This window comes from Oryx dammah, unplaced genomic scaffold (genome assembly GCF_014754425.2).
Source record: "Oryx dammah isolate SB20612 unplaced genomic scaffold, SCBI_Odam_1.1 HiC_scaffold_26, whole genome shotgun sequence".
In the NCBI taxonomy this organism is placed as follows: Eukaryota; Metazoa; Chordata; class Mammalia; order Artiodactyla; family Bovidae; genus Oryx; species Oryx dammah.
In genome coordinates, this window is record NW_024070210.1 from 1,260,040 (window position 1) to 1,275,044 (window position 15,005).

A 15,005-nucleotide genomic window follows, 5' to 3' on the forward strand; every position below is an offset into this window, starting at 1 on the left:
AAGCCTCCTCTATCTATTCTATCTATAATGGAATTGAATCAAAGCATTTCCCCTAGTGATGGAGAAATAAAATTATATAAGAAACTTATATAAAGTTCAAAGCAACTTATTCAGATCACAAGAAGCTTTGCACTTGAAGCATTCATGATGATTCATATTATTTTGTGTAAAGTCTCAGATAATGTGGCTCTTCCGGTTCCTGCCTGGCTTTGTTAGGCGGCAGGTCTAAAGCTGTTTTTCTGCCTGGCACTTTCCCCTTCTTCCTTTCTTAGATACATGTATGGGTATAGCAGGGCGGTAACTTCCAGGTAAGTCTCAACCTGTGATTTACTTAACTGCAGGGACAAAAGGTTTATCAGCCAGTCAGCTTTTCTGTCTTAAACCCTGGTGGTATCCTGCCAGTCTTCTCTGAAACATTACATCCTGCTTGGTATTAGCCCAATTATCTAAATACATAATCGGCATTTGTAAATTATTTGAGGATGTAAGTAAATATAGAAAAGGACTTTGCAATCTGATTTTTAATTATCTTTTGATCTCAGATAGCTTTCTAGGATTCTGTGTAATTAAAATTTAACAACGCAAATTTATCATGTGAAGTGTTAGGATTAAACATAAGCACCAGGAGAGCAGGGACTTGTTTACCACTGTGCCTCCAAAGCCTGGAACTGTGCCTGTACACGCAGTAGGTATTCCGTTCTTTAATGATTAAATCTGCATGTACAGTGAAGACCAGAAAAACTATAAAGTCGAGCTTTATACCTAGATAATGGCATTCTTTTGACCATCTCAGAGTCTTTCAGTTCTGCAAATCAGGTGCTGGCGTGCGAGGATGCAGAGATATGAGTCGGATCCTCATTCGTTTTATTTATTCAATGAATACTTATTGGCTCCAACTGCTTTGTCCCGAGGCCCGGTGCCTGGAGTGGAGAATGCGGGCGTGAGCGGGCGTGGCTCCTGTCCCCGTTGCTCTTGGTTTGGGAGGAAGTGGGAGGAGTGGAGGCAAGCTGGAGCCTTGGCAGCAAGAGTTGCAGAGCAGTCGCTGTAGTTGCTTGGCTGGCAGAGTATTTTCGTTTGTCATTTTCTTTTTCTCTGTTGCCACTCTCGATGGTGTCACAGTAACCTACTCATCTGGTCCCTGTGAAGATCTGAGCTGTTGGCCTGTGGCTTAGGATCTGATTGGAAGGCTTGACATGCAGATAGCGAGATTACAAGAGGAGGATTGCCATAATAGCCGGCTGTGCCATCTGCAAGGAGACCTAGGAGAAACAGCGCCTTTGTTGAGGAGGCAAAGAGTTAGCCGTGGCGCGGTCAGGAGGGGCTGGGTGGAGGGTTGAGGCCCAGGCTCGGGGTGTGTGTGACTCGCCTCCCCTGGGCCTCTGCTGATCTGTAGAAGAGGGCGGGGTATCAAGGCCCTGCTCCCCGGGAGCCCTCGGCAGCAGCACCCTGCTGCTTCTCTCCTGCATCTTGGACTTCTTTGAAAGACTGCGTTTCAACAGTGAGTTCCTTGGTAAACAGTGTGAACATTTCTGGACTAGGTGATCTCCCCAATTTTCCAGGCCTGACATCCAGTGAATATTAAATATTCCACGTGTGTTCACTGCTCATACGCTAGCTGCCCGGCCGCCCACACGAGGAAACAGCGACTTCTTATCAGGTCAAAATACGCTTTTTTCCTACAAAAGGTCATTTGATTGAGATGAAGGTCACTCAGAGGGTCAACGATGATTCGAGTCTGAAACCCAAGAGTTCTAGTTCTTTATAGACTACGTTTTTCCTCTGCACAGTGGCCCCATATGGCAAAGCCTTAGATGTATCCTTGAGCTCAGTCGCTCAGTCGTGTCCGACTCTGTGACCCCATGGACTCCAGGGCCCCCCCTCCCCCGGGCTCCTCTGCCCATGGGATTTTCCAGGCGAGAGTCCTGGAGTGGGTGGTCGTTCTTCTGAAAAGCTCTCTTAATGCCTGCTGAAGGGCTCTGGAGGGAGCGTGCTTTGCGTCTCTTGCGCCTTTGCTTTTCTCCAGGCTGCTTCCACCGTCTGAGTGTTTCTGGAGGGATCTAACGGACTCTGAGCGCGCCTCTGCTTGCACATTGTTTGCTCCGTCTTCCCCCACTTTTCCTTCGTTCCTGATTGTTGTTTCTGCTCAGCCGTGTCTGACCCTTTGCGACTCCATGGACTGCTTTCTGCTCAGCCGTGTCTGACCCTTTGCGACTCCATGGACCGCAGTGTGCCAGGCTCCCCTGTCCTTCACTGTGGTAGCATCCAGTTATTGTGGAGCGACAGGAACTGGTTTCACATCCCTCTTGCCAGAAATCAGGCCCAAGGGAAGGGAACCAGCAGAGAAGGAGAAAGGAGACAGCAGAGGAACGCCCGCGTGAGCAGCAGTCTCAGCGCCCCTTCGGTCAGGCCGCACCGCTTACTCCATGCCTTGAGTGTCCTCTCCTGTGCAGTGGAGATAGTGGTTCCACCTGCAGAGGGGTGTTGTGAGGATTAAAATATGTAAGTTGCTTCATCTGTTGCTTGGCCTGCAGTCAGGCCCTCCGAGCTAGATTCCTTCTCTTCTTTCCTTTTTTTCCTGTGCTGTTTCTCTTTTCTCTTCAGGAGCTTTCCTTCCTTCCTCCACCCCCTCTTTTCCACAGATATTTATTAAACTCCTACTGATGTGTGCCAGGCATCGGTCTCAGTGCTGGGGATACAGCAGCGAGTGAAACGTCGGGACGTGCATTCCAGTATCCCCTTCTCACTACAATACACGTAGCATCAAGGACTAGAATACAGAATGTATAAAGAAGTCTTACAACTCAATAGTAAAAACACATCCCAATTAAAGAATGGGCCAAAGGTTTGAATAGCTGTTTCTCCTGAATTACGGAGGGCCAACGAATGCATGAAAAGGTTCTCACCACTGTGAGTCAGCAGGGAGATGGGAATCACAATCACTGTGAGAAAACAGCGCGCACAGCAGGACGGCTGGGACCCGGAGGGCAGGAGTGAGCTGGCAGCGACTCGGAGAAAGTGGAAGCCTCATACATGCCTTGCTCACCTGAGCATATAATGTGCGGCCAGTGCGGAAAGCAGTCTGGCAGCTCCTCAACGTGCTGAACACGGGTTCCGATAGGACCCAGCAGCTCTGCTTCTAGATGGCTGCCCAAGATGACGGAAGACATGTGTCCACATAAAAACCGGTGCCTGAATGCTTAATAGCAGGGTTTGTTACAGCAGCCAAAAAGTGGAAGCAGCCCAAGTGTCCCTCAACTGACAGTGGATAAGATGTCCCCCAGCTGAAGATGGATATCCATCAACTAAAATTATCCTTGTTGTTCAGTCCTGAGTCGTGTTCAGCTCTTTGCAACCCCATGACCTGCAGCACGCCAGGTGTCCCTGTCCTTCACTATCTCCTGGAGCTTGCGCAAACTCATGTCCACTGAACTGGTGATGCCATCCAGCCATCTCATCCTCTGCTGCCCCCTTCTCCTCTCGCCTCCAATCTTTCTAAGCATCAAGGTCCTTTCCAATGAGATTATTCTGCAATAAAATGGAGTGAAATTCTGATACATGCTGCAATCAGCACAGATGAACCTTGGAAACATTACATCAAGTGAACGAAGCCAGTTACAAAAGAACATGCATTGAATGATCTTGTTTATAGTAAAATATTCAAAAGAGGCAAATCTGTAGCAAGTAGATCAGTGCTTGCTTAGGGCTCGTGGGGGCTGGTGTGGGAGAGCGGGAGGCGGGTGCTGGAGAGTGACCACAGGCGGGCGGAGCTTTCTTGGGGAGGGTGGAGCCGTTCTAAACGTGCGGTGCGGGTGGGGGATTCTGGATGCACTGAGGCCACTGACTGGTGCACTTTGAACGGCGTGCAGCTGTCACACAGGCCGACTCACCCTGCTCGCTCCCACCGCCGCTGCTTCGTGCGTTCTTTATCTCCTGAGCGTGGGGTTATGTCCTGGCTCCCAAACAGTGGGACGAGGTCCCTGCCCTCCATGGGCCGCCTTGCTGCCACCACACGTTTCTCCTTCCCAGCCAAGACTGCTAAAGGTTAGAAGATAGGTAATTTAGAAATTGTAAATTGTAGAAGAGTCAGAAACGAATGGATAAGCAGGAAGGAATGTTCTCGGGCATTTAACCTCACCGCCCAGAGAGAATCATTCTTCATATCTTGTATAATTTTAGCATTCATTTAAAAAGTTGACACCTTCCATTTTTGTTTTTGCTGAGTACTGTTATAAGGGAAAGCTTATGTTGCGTTACTCTACTAAGATTATTGTTCAGTTGCTGAGTTATGTCCAACTTTTTTGTGTGCCCATGGACTGCGACCTGCAAGGCTCCTCTGCTCAAGGGATTTCAAAGGCAAGAATACTGGAGTGGGCTGCCATTTCCTGTTCCAGGGAATATTCCCGACCCAGAGGTTGAACCCACGTCTCCTGCCTTGGCAGGTGGATTCTTTACCATTGAGCTACCTGGGAAGTCCAAAGTTAGTGTATAACAGGTCAAAGTAACCTATACTAGGATAGAACATTGTAATTTTTTTTAAAATAAACATACCTGAGTCTTCTGTAATACCGTTAAGTATGGTAAGTTTTTATGCATGGCCTTTTTTTTTTTAAACTTTTCAGAATTGTCTAAATCAAATTTTGCATCAGGAAAGCCTAAGTCTTTGGGAGGTTTATGTTCATTAGTGTGTGGATGGAATACGTGCAGTCTCGTTGCATTTTAAGCCACACTTGTTACGTGGCTTTTGCTTAAGCCGCAGCCTGATATCACAAGAGGATTCCAGTCTTAAATATTTCAGAGTGCATTAAAGCCCCATGCCCTGTGAAGTAAGAATTCCATGGGTTCCCTTCAGTCTCTGTGGACTGTTCAGAATGTCTGGCTTACGTGGGTTGTGAATCAGGATGTCGGCTGGTAAGACAGATTCCCAGCGTGAGAAGGCCCGTTGGACTGATCTCTCTCCTCTTCCCGCTTTGCCCGTGTGCAGAATTAGACTGGCTGAGCAACCCAAGCTTCTGTATCGGAGCCACAACGTCTCTGAGCCGACAAACTCAGGAGGCCTCCGCAGCGCCTGTTTCTGGAGGGCCACCACTGACGAGGTAGCTTCTGTCTGTCTAACGGTTTCATTTATTCCTGTTCTGCCTGCGGCTGCGCTGGGTCTCATTACTCTGCAGGCTTCTCTAGTTGGGGAGGGCGGGAGCCGCTCTCCCGGGACGGTGCCTGCAGCTCACTGCGGTGGCCTCTCTGGTTGTGCAGCAGCGGCCGTGGGCCCATGGGCTCGGGGGTCACATCTCCCGGCTCTGGAGCGTGGGCTCGGGGGTTGTGGCCCATGGGCTTAGTTGATCCATGGCAGTGGGATCTTCGCCGACGGACCAGCGATCGAACCCGTGTCTCCTGCGTCGGTGGGCAGATCCTTCACCCCTGAGCCACTGGGGAGCCCACGGCGGCTTCGATAGGCGGATTGTTCGCCTTTGTCAGTGGGCCGTCTGTAGCTTGGCTTGAGTAGTGGCCCTTAGAAAGCCCTGGGATGAAAGGGTGATGAGAGCTCGCTCTTTCGCCAGGCGCGCTGAGGCGTCCTCACTGGCCTCGCTTCCCTCGCTCTTTACAGACCAGCCTTTCCTCCCCTTTGTGTTGCAGTGGCGAGTCCACGACACAGTCACTGCCAGTGATGAGGCCGTGAGGGAGATGGCGCCACTGTGACCTTAAGTAACTTTATTAACCTCGTTAGTGGCCTTTAGAATATTGTATTTCAGGTATTTCCTTAGTGCATAAAGATAGAAGTTGCATGCAAAAATAGGAGGTTTTGTAATAACATAGAATAAAAATCTCATGGAAACTTCGGAGAAAGCAAAGTGGCACACATCTCTACCAGCTTTGAAAGGATTTTGTTACAGATCACTGGATTGAGAAATGAGCTTTCTCACCAATACAGACCAAACGGTCTCATTAATATGATGTACCGTAAAAGGATGGGAAGCCTTTGAAATTGAGACCAGTTCACACAGAGAGGAGTAATGAGAAAGAGCGCATTCTAACTTTCAAAAACAAGGACCAGCATTAAACCCACTGTTTTTTTCCTTTTCCTTTTCTTGGCATTAAGGACATCCTGGCATAATATATAGGACTGAAAATAAACCTTTTAGAGATTTTTAAATACTGTGTCTGATAACTGCTAGATTAATTTAAGAATATACAGCCATGAAAACGTAGGTTAGGAGCTATGAAGATTAGAGTCTCTTCAGCCAATGTCATTTTAGGTCCAACTCTTAAATCTTGAAGGTAAATTTGTAAGCCAGCTTTTAAATCTCCAAGGTATAAGCCAGGAAGGTACTGTATGATGTCTGAGCAGATAGGAAGCCTGTGTGGGTGATTAGAGAATCGCCTTCTGCATGTTTGTTGACTTGCATACTTATTTGCATATTATTTCCCTAATTCTCTTTTGAAAATAATTCTAACATTGACCTTCCCAAACAGGAGTCCTCTGAAATCAGAGGCTTCAGCTGAAAGTGACACTAACAGAAAGCCCAGAGAAACAAGCAGAAAAAAGAAGAAAGAGAAAAAGAAGAAAAGGAAGCTTCCGCGCCACAAGAAAACCAAGAGAAAACGTGGGCCGTCAAGTAGCAGTGGGTCTGAGTCAGACACTGATTCTGAAAAGGACAGACCTTCCAGCAGCGTCAGAGACAGTAAAAGGGAATCAGAGAAACTGAAGTAGGTTTTCTGTTCTCAAATGTCTATGGTTTTTCAAATCTTGAATTTTTCTCCCCTCACTGTTGCCACAAGTGAGACATGTGAACAGTGGCTTAGCCACGCAGTCAGGATGAGTGAGCGCATTTCTCAGTAAAGGTGGGAAAAACCCAGAAGGAGCTGTGTCATTAGGCCAGCAAAAGAAAAGGAAGAAAAAGAAAACTTTCATTAAAAAAATAGGGCCGTGATTTTATTTGAGAAATGTTATCTGGGCGCAGCAATGATTGTGTCAAAATCTGATTCAGACAAAAAGCCTACAGGATTTTTGAAAGGTGACAGATAAGCCTCACAGTGGGCGTATGGGCCGCTTGACTACTTAGTTTTATGCTTTTATAAAGAGTAAGAAACTTGTCTCAGCTTTCTCTTTCTGGATACACCTTTCTGTCAGTCACTCACGTCAAAACGCCATCTGCAGACACAGAGGACACTCAGGGCGGCCGCGCGGGCGGTGAAGGCGGGGCGGATGGGGAGGGAGGTCAGCAGGCGGGCGCTGTTGTGTGGGGGACAGGCAGCAGGGCCCTGCTGGACCGCACGGGGAGCTGTCCAGTATCCCGAGATAGATGGCATGGAAAGGAGTGTAAAAGCAACCCCTGTGTGTTCACCAGACGCTCACTCTCTCTGGCTGAGGTGGGCAGAGCCCTAGAAGGAATCATGGCTTTTGTCCTCTCAGGTTTGTTTAGAACCACTGTGTTGCAGGTGCGGGGTGGCCCCCGACTGCCCGGCTTCCTCCCCGTGGGGCCTTTTTCCTCCCTGCCTTTCTCGCTGCCGTCTCCCCTGAGCACAGCGTGCGAGGCGTGCTGCAGACAGCCCCCATCACAGCTTTTCTTCTCTGCTTAGGCTAGCGTCCCCCTGCGCGAGGGGCACTTTGCCCACACATAAGACAGGGGGCCTGTGGTGAAGCTGCTTGAATTATTCCTCATCTGCCTTGCTTTTTCTTTTCTTTGTTCATGTGGTCTAGATGAGAGAAAATGTTAAGTCCTACCCAAGGCATACTTGAAAATATTTAGTGCTGTTAAGGTTTTTGCAGCTCTTTGGGGATTATCTGTTCTTGCTCTGTGCTTAGACATCCCCATGATGTCAGTGAGAGCTCTGGTTGGAGCGAGTCTGGAATCTGGTCTGTGGTTTCCATCAGAGACACAAACATCGTGCCTTCTAGGGTGCTCTGTCGTCAGATCCGCGTTGAAGAACACTGCAGGCCTCGGGCTCAGAGGGGCCGTGTTTATTTAGCCCACTCTGTGTCTGGGTGCTGCCCCCGTAACCCTAGAGAAGAAGAGATGAAGGAGTCCAGCAACAAGGCTCCCAATCGGGCTGGATTTTTGGGGGCAGCAGGGCTTCCCTGGGGGCTCAGTGGTCAAGAATCTGCCCACAATGCAGGAGAGGCAGGTTTGATCCCTGGTCAGGAAGATCCCCTGGAGGAGGGAATGGCAACCCACTCCAGTGTTCTTGCCTGGAGAATCCCATGGACAGAGGAGCCTGGTGGGCTACAGTCCACGGGGTCACAAAGAGTCAGACACAACGGAGCGGCTAAACAGCAGCAACAGCACAAGGACAGAAACCACTCCCCCCCGGCCTACCATGGAGCCCGCCGTGGAGCCCCCGCCGCCCCGCCCCCAGCCCGCCGTCGAGCCCGCACTGCAATTGGCACAGGGCCGCTGCGTAGTAAACACTCAAGTACATTTTTGTTCGTGTGAATGAGTGAGTGAATATATCACTGACCGTCTTGCTTTTTAGTACATCTTCAAAGCAAAATACATTAGTTGCTGTGTGTTCCAAAGACTCATCTTTAACTATTTGTCTTTTTTTTTCTTTTTATGACTGAGGAAAATGAGTTTTAAAGGATTTCCTGAAACTGTACAGAAGCAACCATAAGAAATTTGAAAGATAGTTATTTTCAGCCTGTGCCTAACCACATCAGAAGGGATCTTTAGAGCCTCTTGGCAACTGTGTGATCCAGACAGCATTTTCAAGTCTGTTGGTATTTTGTATAACGTTCCCATGAAGGTCAGAGCGGGCTGTCCTTGTCTTTTTCGTTCTTACTGCTCACTTGTGCAGTCTCTTCCTGGGAAGGCAACATAGCAAGGGGCTAAGATATTAGTGAGTCGTGAGTGTCTCCCCGTGATGTCAGGGAAGCGGCTTGGGGGCGGTTGAGGGGCGTGTGTCCTGTGTGGAACTCTGATTCCAGGGTCATCAGGGACAGCCTCCCCACAGCTTCTGATAACCTCTGTTTCCTAGGGTGAGCTCCTCTTCACCTCTGGGTGGTGGCACTTCCTTCCGCGTGCACAGCCCAGACCACATCCTGCTTCCTGACTGTGGCACCTGACTGTGGGGAGGTGTGAAGGGCTCGCTGCTCCCCAGCCGTGAGAGCAGCCAGCAGCCAGCCCTTCCCACCCCCAGCTGGCTTTCCATCTCTTTCTGGAATGCATCTATCTTTTTCTATCCCTTTAGCTGCTGCTCTTGGTTTTTGTCATCAGAAAACCCTCCACGGTTGTGCTGGAGGGGCATGAGTTAAAACTCACCATGTATTTTAACCCGAGATGCATCATCCTGCAAGTATTTATTGAGTAGCTACTTTGCATCCCTGGAATACCATGCCCTTGCGTTCCCAGCCAGAAATGATTTGGAAGCCTCGAGAATCCTGATTTCTCTCTGGGCAGAGCCAGAGAGCAAAGATGGAGCAGCACGCAGTGGCTGTCGAGACTCCTGGGGCAGTCTCTTGTGTCAGCAGCATTGTGAACGATTTTCTTTAGAGGGAGAAAGACGTTAGGTGCCAGAAAAACCTTTCCCCTCCTCCTAGTTGACTCCGAGGGAACTGGTTCTTTTGGGTTTGAGCTGAAAGTCTGCCACGTCACAAATTGGTTCAAAGCGATAAATACGGGTCTTTTCTTACAGTGGACTCTCTGTAAGAAGTGGATGGTCAAGGTCCGTGCGTACAGGCAGAGCGGCCTGCGCAGAGCTCAGACTGTAAAAAGGAGACTGAGGCCACGTCTGAGCGACACCAGAGGCTGAAGCACTCAGACCTGTGGCTGTGCTTTGCTGTTTTCAGTTGAAATGCATCACCTAAGCTCTGTCAGATAAATCAGGCAAAGTAAGGGCGGCCTTATTTCCCCTCCTTCCTTTCCTTCTTCCTTCCTTTCCAGAAAAAACCTGGTGTGTAAATATGTTTGAAAATCAAGCTATAATCATTCAAATGAATTATTGCTGTTGTTTTTTAAAGATGTCTATATGTCTCACGTTTGTTTCAGGGATAAGCTGGCTTCTCTTCTTGGTAAAGTGCCACTTAGGGCAGTCTTCACTTTTGCTGTAACGCGTTCTCCAGAGCAGAGCCGGGCCGTCTTTATGGCGGGGGCACACTGTCTGCACAGAGCTGTGCGCGAGGCCCTGTGGGTCTGACGTGTCCCTCTCGTATTTCTGAGCCGGGACGTATGTAACGGGTATTTCTAAGCTCCTCTCCCGTTTTCTCCTTCACTCTCCCCCGTCCCACAGTCAAGGAAATCATGCCGCCGCGGATACCGGCCGTCACTGTGTTTGGCTTGAGGACATCCCGGCTCTGATGGGAGAAACCTTCCGAATGGATAAGCAACCGGACCCTGCCAACTGGGAGTACAAGTCTCTTTACCGAGGAGATGTTGCCAGGTGTGTGGGTCGCGGTGGGTTTCTCCGGGCGCCCCTGGTGGGGAGGGGGCTTCTCTCTGCTCTGAGCTCTCTCAGCTCAGGCTCTGTCTCTGCGTCCCCCCAGCCGCCCCACTTTTGCCTCTGCTGCGCTTTATCCATTGTTCAGTTGTTTAGGCATACACAGTAGCAGGTGAGTAATCTCACACTGTAAAGTAAAAGTTGAAACCTGGAGATCAGGATCCAGGTTGGATTAATCTTATTCAGCCGTGGTGCTTGGTGTAGCGTGTGGCACGGTAGGTGTTCAGTGAATGTCTGTAGACTGAATGAGTCTAAAAATACCTTGAACTGATTGTGACTATCCATAAACCATTTGGTTTAATCTATATGCCTTTCTTAAAAGTTATAAAAGCCTTTTATTTCTCCAAACCGCCCCCCCACGCATGCCATTTTTAAAAACGACATGAAATGATAATGACTTTTTCAAAATGTTTCCAGCATATGTCACCAGATAATCATAAAAACAGGTGACGGTATTTGCTTCAGTAATGAGTTTAAGCTTTTTTCTCTATCATGTATTAACGCATATACGTGGAATGGAGAAAAAAGTAGTATAGATGATGGTATTTGCGAAACGGAGACACAGACAGAGCAGACATATGGACACCACGGGGAGCAGGTGGTGGGGAGGAACCGGGAGACTGGACTGACGCGTGTGCCCTGTCGATGCTGAGTCTGAGCAGGCAGCTGCGGCGAGCCCGCTGTCCAGCACAGAGAGCCCCGCTCAGCGCGCTCTGCCGGCCTGAAGGGCGGGGATCAGAGAAGGGCGGGGCATGTATGCAGGTAGGCAGCTCACTCTGCAACGGAAACCAGCTCTGCAGAAACCAGCACGGCTAGGCACAGCAGCCGTACTCGGTGAAAGGGAGCGCTTTCAGAAAAGAGGAGCTTTTCTCTAATCTGGCAATCAAAAATAATTGAATCCCCAGCAGTCTCTCACTCCCAAACAGCTCGTTGGTAATGGAAACCGAAGGCAGAGAATCATGGCATATACGGCCAAGAGGAGGCCTGGAAGTTGGTGACCGTTCTTCATGGGCTGATTGCCTTTTAGAGTAGATTTTCGCCCCCATCCTTTTGCCGCCCCGCCGCCTTTTAATCAGGGTGTCTCTCAGCGTGACCTTGTGGCCCCCACATAGGCAGCGCCAGCTGCAATGCCCTTCATGAGGAGCTGACATCGGTCATTTTTGCTGCCTGTTTGTATCTGCATGTGGTCTGCACCCTCATGGCCGGGGTTCGTCACGCTCACGGTGCACCTGTGTATTTTGGAGTGACGTTAACGCTCCCTGAAGTCCTCTGTGGTCCTTCATGCCTCACCGTGGGGAGACCCAGCAAACGCTGGCAGGCATGGAGTGGGCAGCACCAGCTTGCACTTCTTTCCCCCTGGAGTCGTCCTGCCGACTCACAGCTGCTCCAGAAGGAGGGTGCTCTGATCTTACCCAGCCAGGGCCAGGAATCTCAGGGATGAAGGATCATTGGAAGGTCATACACCAGGAAGTGAGAGAGTTGGGATTTACATCCGTACTTCTCTGGTGCTCTTCCACCATCCCCAAAGAAGAGACGGGTTCTATGGTAGGACATTTTCTAGGCTGGGAAACAGAAGATGCTGGTTCTCCTTCTGACTTTGCCATTGACTAGGACCGTAATCCCAGGCAAGTCACTTAACCCAGGGGTCCCCAGCTCCCGGGTCGACGACTGGTACCCTGTTGGGAACCCCGCCACACAGCCGGAGGTGAGTGGTGAGTGAGCACAGCTTCATCTGCTGCTCCTCAGTGCTGACCCATCCCTCCCATCGATGGATAAAAAGTCTTCCAGGAGATGGGTTCCTAGTGCCAAAAACGGGACTGTTGACTTAACCTTTCTGAGCCCCTGTGTCTTCATTTGTAAACTGGAAATACTTCTACTGTGCCTCACACTCAAATATCAGAAATATTTGATATGGAATTAGAAATTGGTGTGCTAAGATAAAGGCTTACTATCACAGTACTAGATTAAAAAAAGGAAGCAATAGTAACAGAGAGTGGCTCTTGAACCTCTGCTAGTGAATGGCCCAGAGCTGAGGAAGAGAGTGACTGGAGACAGCTTCATTCATCTAAACTGCAAAGAGACGGCTCCAAAGGGTGTAAGCATTGGTGCGATTTCCTGGTAATGTGCTAAAGCTCAAGTCAGGGAGTCTTGCTCAGATTAATTGCTGTACAGCTGTCAGTATCCAGATCTGGGAAGGTGGTGGTCCCGCTGCACGCTGAGCTGGTCAGGACGGTGGGGATACGGTGTCGGGTCCTGAATTTTCACACTTGTTAGGAGAGATCTCACAAACTACGAGCACTGACAAGACGGTGAGCAGACGCGTGGCTAACCCTGTCACGCGAGGTCTGGGTGAGGGCTGTGGGTCGCAGCCTGTGTCGGGGGACACGGTCACTGTCCTGCAGGCTTTGCTGCCCTTGGGAAGGTGGGTTGGCAGTATCCTGTGTAACTTGGCAAGCGGCACCAGGACCGGTGAGTGGAAGTTTGGCTCGCCATAAAAGCAGACCTCAGAGTTGAGCACCCCAGCGATGGCATGCAGCATGTTGAGGCGTTGTGGTAAACGGGGGGCAGGCTCTAAAGTTAGTGTGGAGCAGGTCCAGGTTACCTTCGGGAAGTTCCCTAGACTACCACACTGTCTGTCGGGGAAGTTCGGCTATTTTCTTTCTTTCTTTTTTTTTTTTTTGCCATTTTTGGAAGAGTTTGTTGTTTCTTTGGCTATCCACCAGCTGAAATAGTTGGCTCTTGTTTAGGAGCCAAGTTGTATGAAATGATAATTTAAACTCATCTAGTCCTTACTGTGTGGCTTAGCCCCTTACATATATAAACTTTTTTGATCATCCTAGCAATTCTGCAACATAAGTTACTGTTACAGTCCCTGTTTTGCAGACGAGGAAACTGAGGCACAGTTTGTTTGTTTTTTAAAACTTGATTACGGTCACCCAGCTTAGTAAATGAAGCTGGAATTTGGACCAAGGCAGTCAAGACTCTGAGAAGGCCTGTGTGAACTGAATTCTCCAAAGGAAAGGAGCCCAGCTCGCTCCGGGACCCAGACCTGCTGAGTGGGCTCAGGGCAGAATTGGGTGCTTGATTCAGACGCATTCTCTTCCCAAGCTTGCCCTCTTGTTTTCTCGCCTCTTTTCTCTCTCTCTCTCTTTTCTTCTGGGGACTAAATGCCCAACGTGTGTGCTTAGCTGCTAGTCCTGTCTGACTCCTTTGCAACCCTGTGGACTGTAACTCACCAGGCTCCTCTGGCCATGGGGTTTTCCAGGCAAGAGCACTGGAGTGGGCGCCATGCCCTCCTCCAGGGAACCTTCCCGACCCCGGGATGGAACCCACGCGGCTTGCCTCTCCTGCATCGCCAGGTGGATCCTTCACCACTGGCGCCATCTGGGGAGCCCGTAAGTGCCTATATCTGATTTCATAATAGATACATTTGATATCATTCACTGAACCTCCAAACAAAATGGCTGTCCCTACCTCTGGAATTATTCAAGTGAAGACTAGCTGATTATTTGATAAGGATTTTATAGGGAAAATGCCATTATTTGGGGGAACTGTTGCATTAAATTACATCCGAGGTCTGGTCCAGTAATTTAAGATTTTGTGATAAGTGATAAATCGGGTAGAACCTAAATGTCCAACAATAGGGAAATGGTTAAATAAATTATGGCACACTTCCAGTGAGCCAGTTTGAAGTCAATAAACATAGTTGTTCCTAAAACTAATGTTATGAAGAAATGCTTAAAAGTAGGGAGAAACGCCTGAAGCTGTATATCAGCTATTTAAAAGCAGGGCATGTAAACGAACGCACTTAGTACATATGCACATTCTCTGAGTGTTGACGCTTAATGGTGGCTTCTCTTTTCTCCTGTGTCATCTTCACCGAGTTTGCTACAAGAGGAAGCTATAAAATCACCTTTACAAAATACAGTTTTAAAGTCAGAAAACTCAGCAAACATTTTTTAAAAGATTGCTTGAATATCTAAAACACTGTTGACTTTTAGTGAAAATAGTACTTCAGTTTAGTCGCTCAGTCGTGTCTGACTCTTTGCGACCCTATGAATCGCAGCAGGCCAGGCCTCCCTATCCATCATCGACTCCTGGAGTTCACCCAAACTCATGTTCATTGAGTTGGTGATGCCATCTAACTGTCTCATTCTCTGTCGTCCCCTTCTCTTCCTGCCCCCAATCCCTCCCAGCATCAGGGTCTTTTCCAATGAGTCAGCTCTTTGCATGAGGTGGCCAAAGTATTGGACTTTCAGCTTCAGCATCAGTCCTTCCAATGAACACCCAGGACTGATCTCCTTTAGGATGGACTGGTTGGATCTCCTTGCAGTCCAAGGGACTCTCAAGAGTCTTCTCCAACACCACAGTTCAAAAGCATCAATTCTTTGGCACTCATCTTTCTTCACAGTCCAACTCTCACATCCATACATGACCACTGGAAAAACCAAAGCCTTGACTAGACGGACCTTAGTCGGCAAAGTACTGTCCCTGCTTTTGAATATGCTGTCTAGGTTGGTCATAACTTTCCTTCCAAGGAGTAAGCATCTTTTAATTTCATGGCTGCAGTCACCATC

At 48.9% G+C, this 15,005-nt stretch overlaps 1 protein-coding gene across 1 annotated transcript in view; it reads left to right on the plus strand.

Annotated features, from left to right (window-relative positions):
- Positions 1-15,005, plus strand: part of NRDE2 (NRDE-2, necessary for RNA interference, domain containing) — a 46,621-nt gene that overhangs the window by 9,389 nt on the left and 22,227 nt on the right. The window contains exons 2-4 of the mRNA XM_040227467.1: positions 4,982-5,093; positions 6,469-6,702; positions 10,222-10,371. Coding sequence (XP_040083401.1) covers positions 4,982-5,093; positions 6,469-6,702; positions 10,222-10,371 — 496 coding nt within the window. The remainder of the gene's footprint in view (positions 1-4,981; positions 5,094-6,468; positions 6,703-10,221; positions 10,372-15,005) is intronic.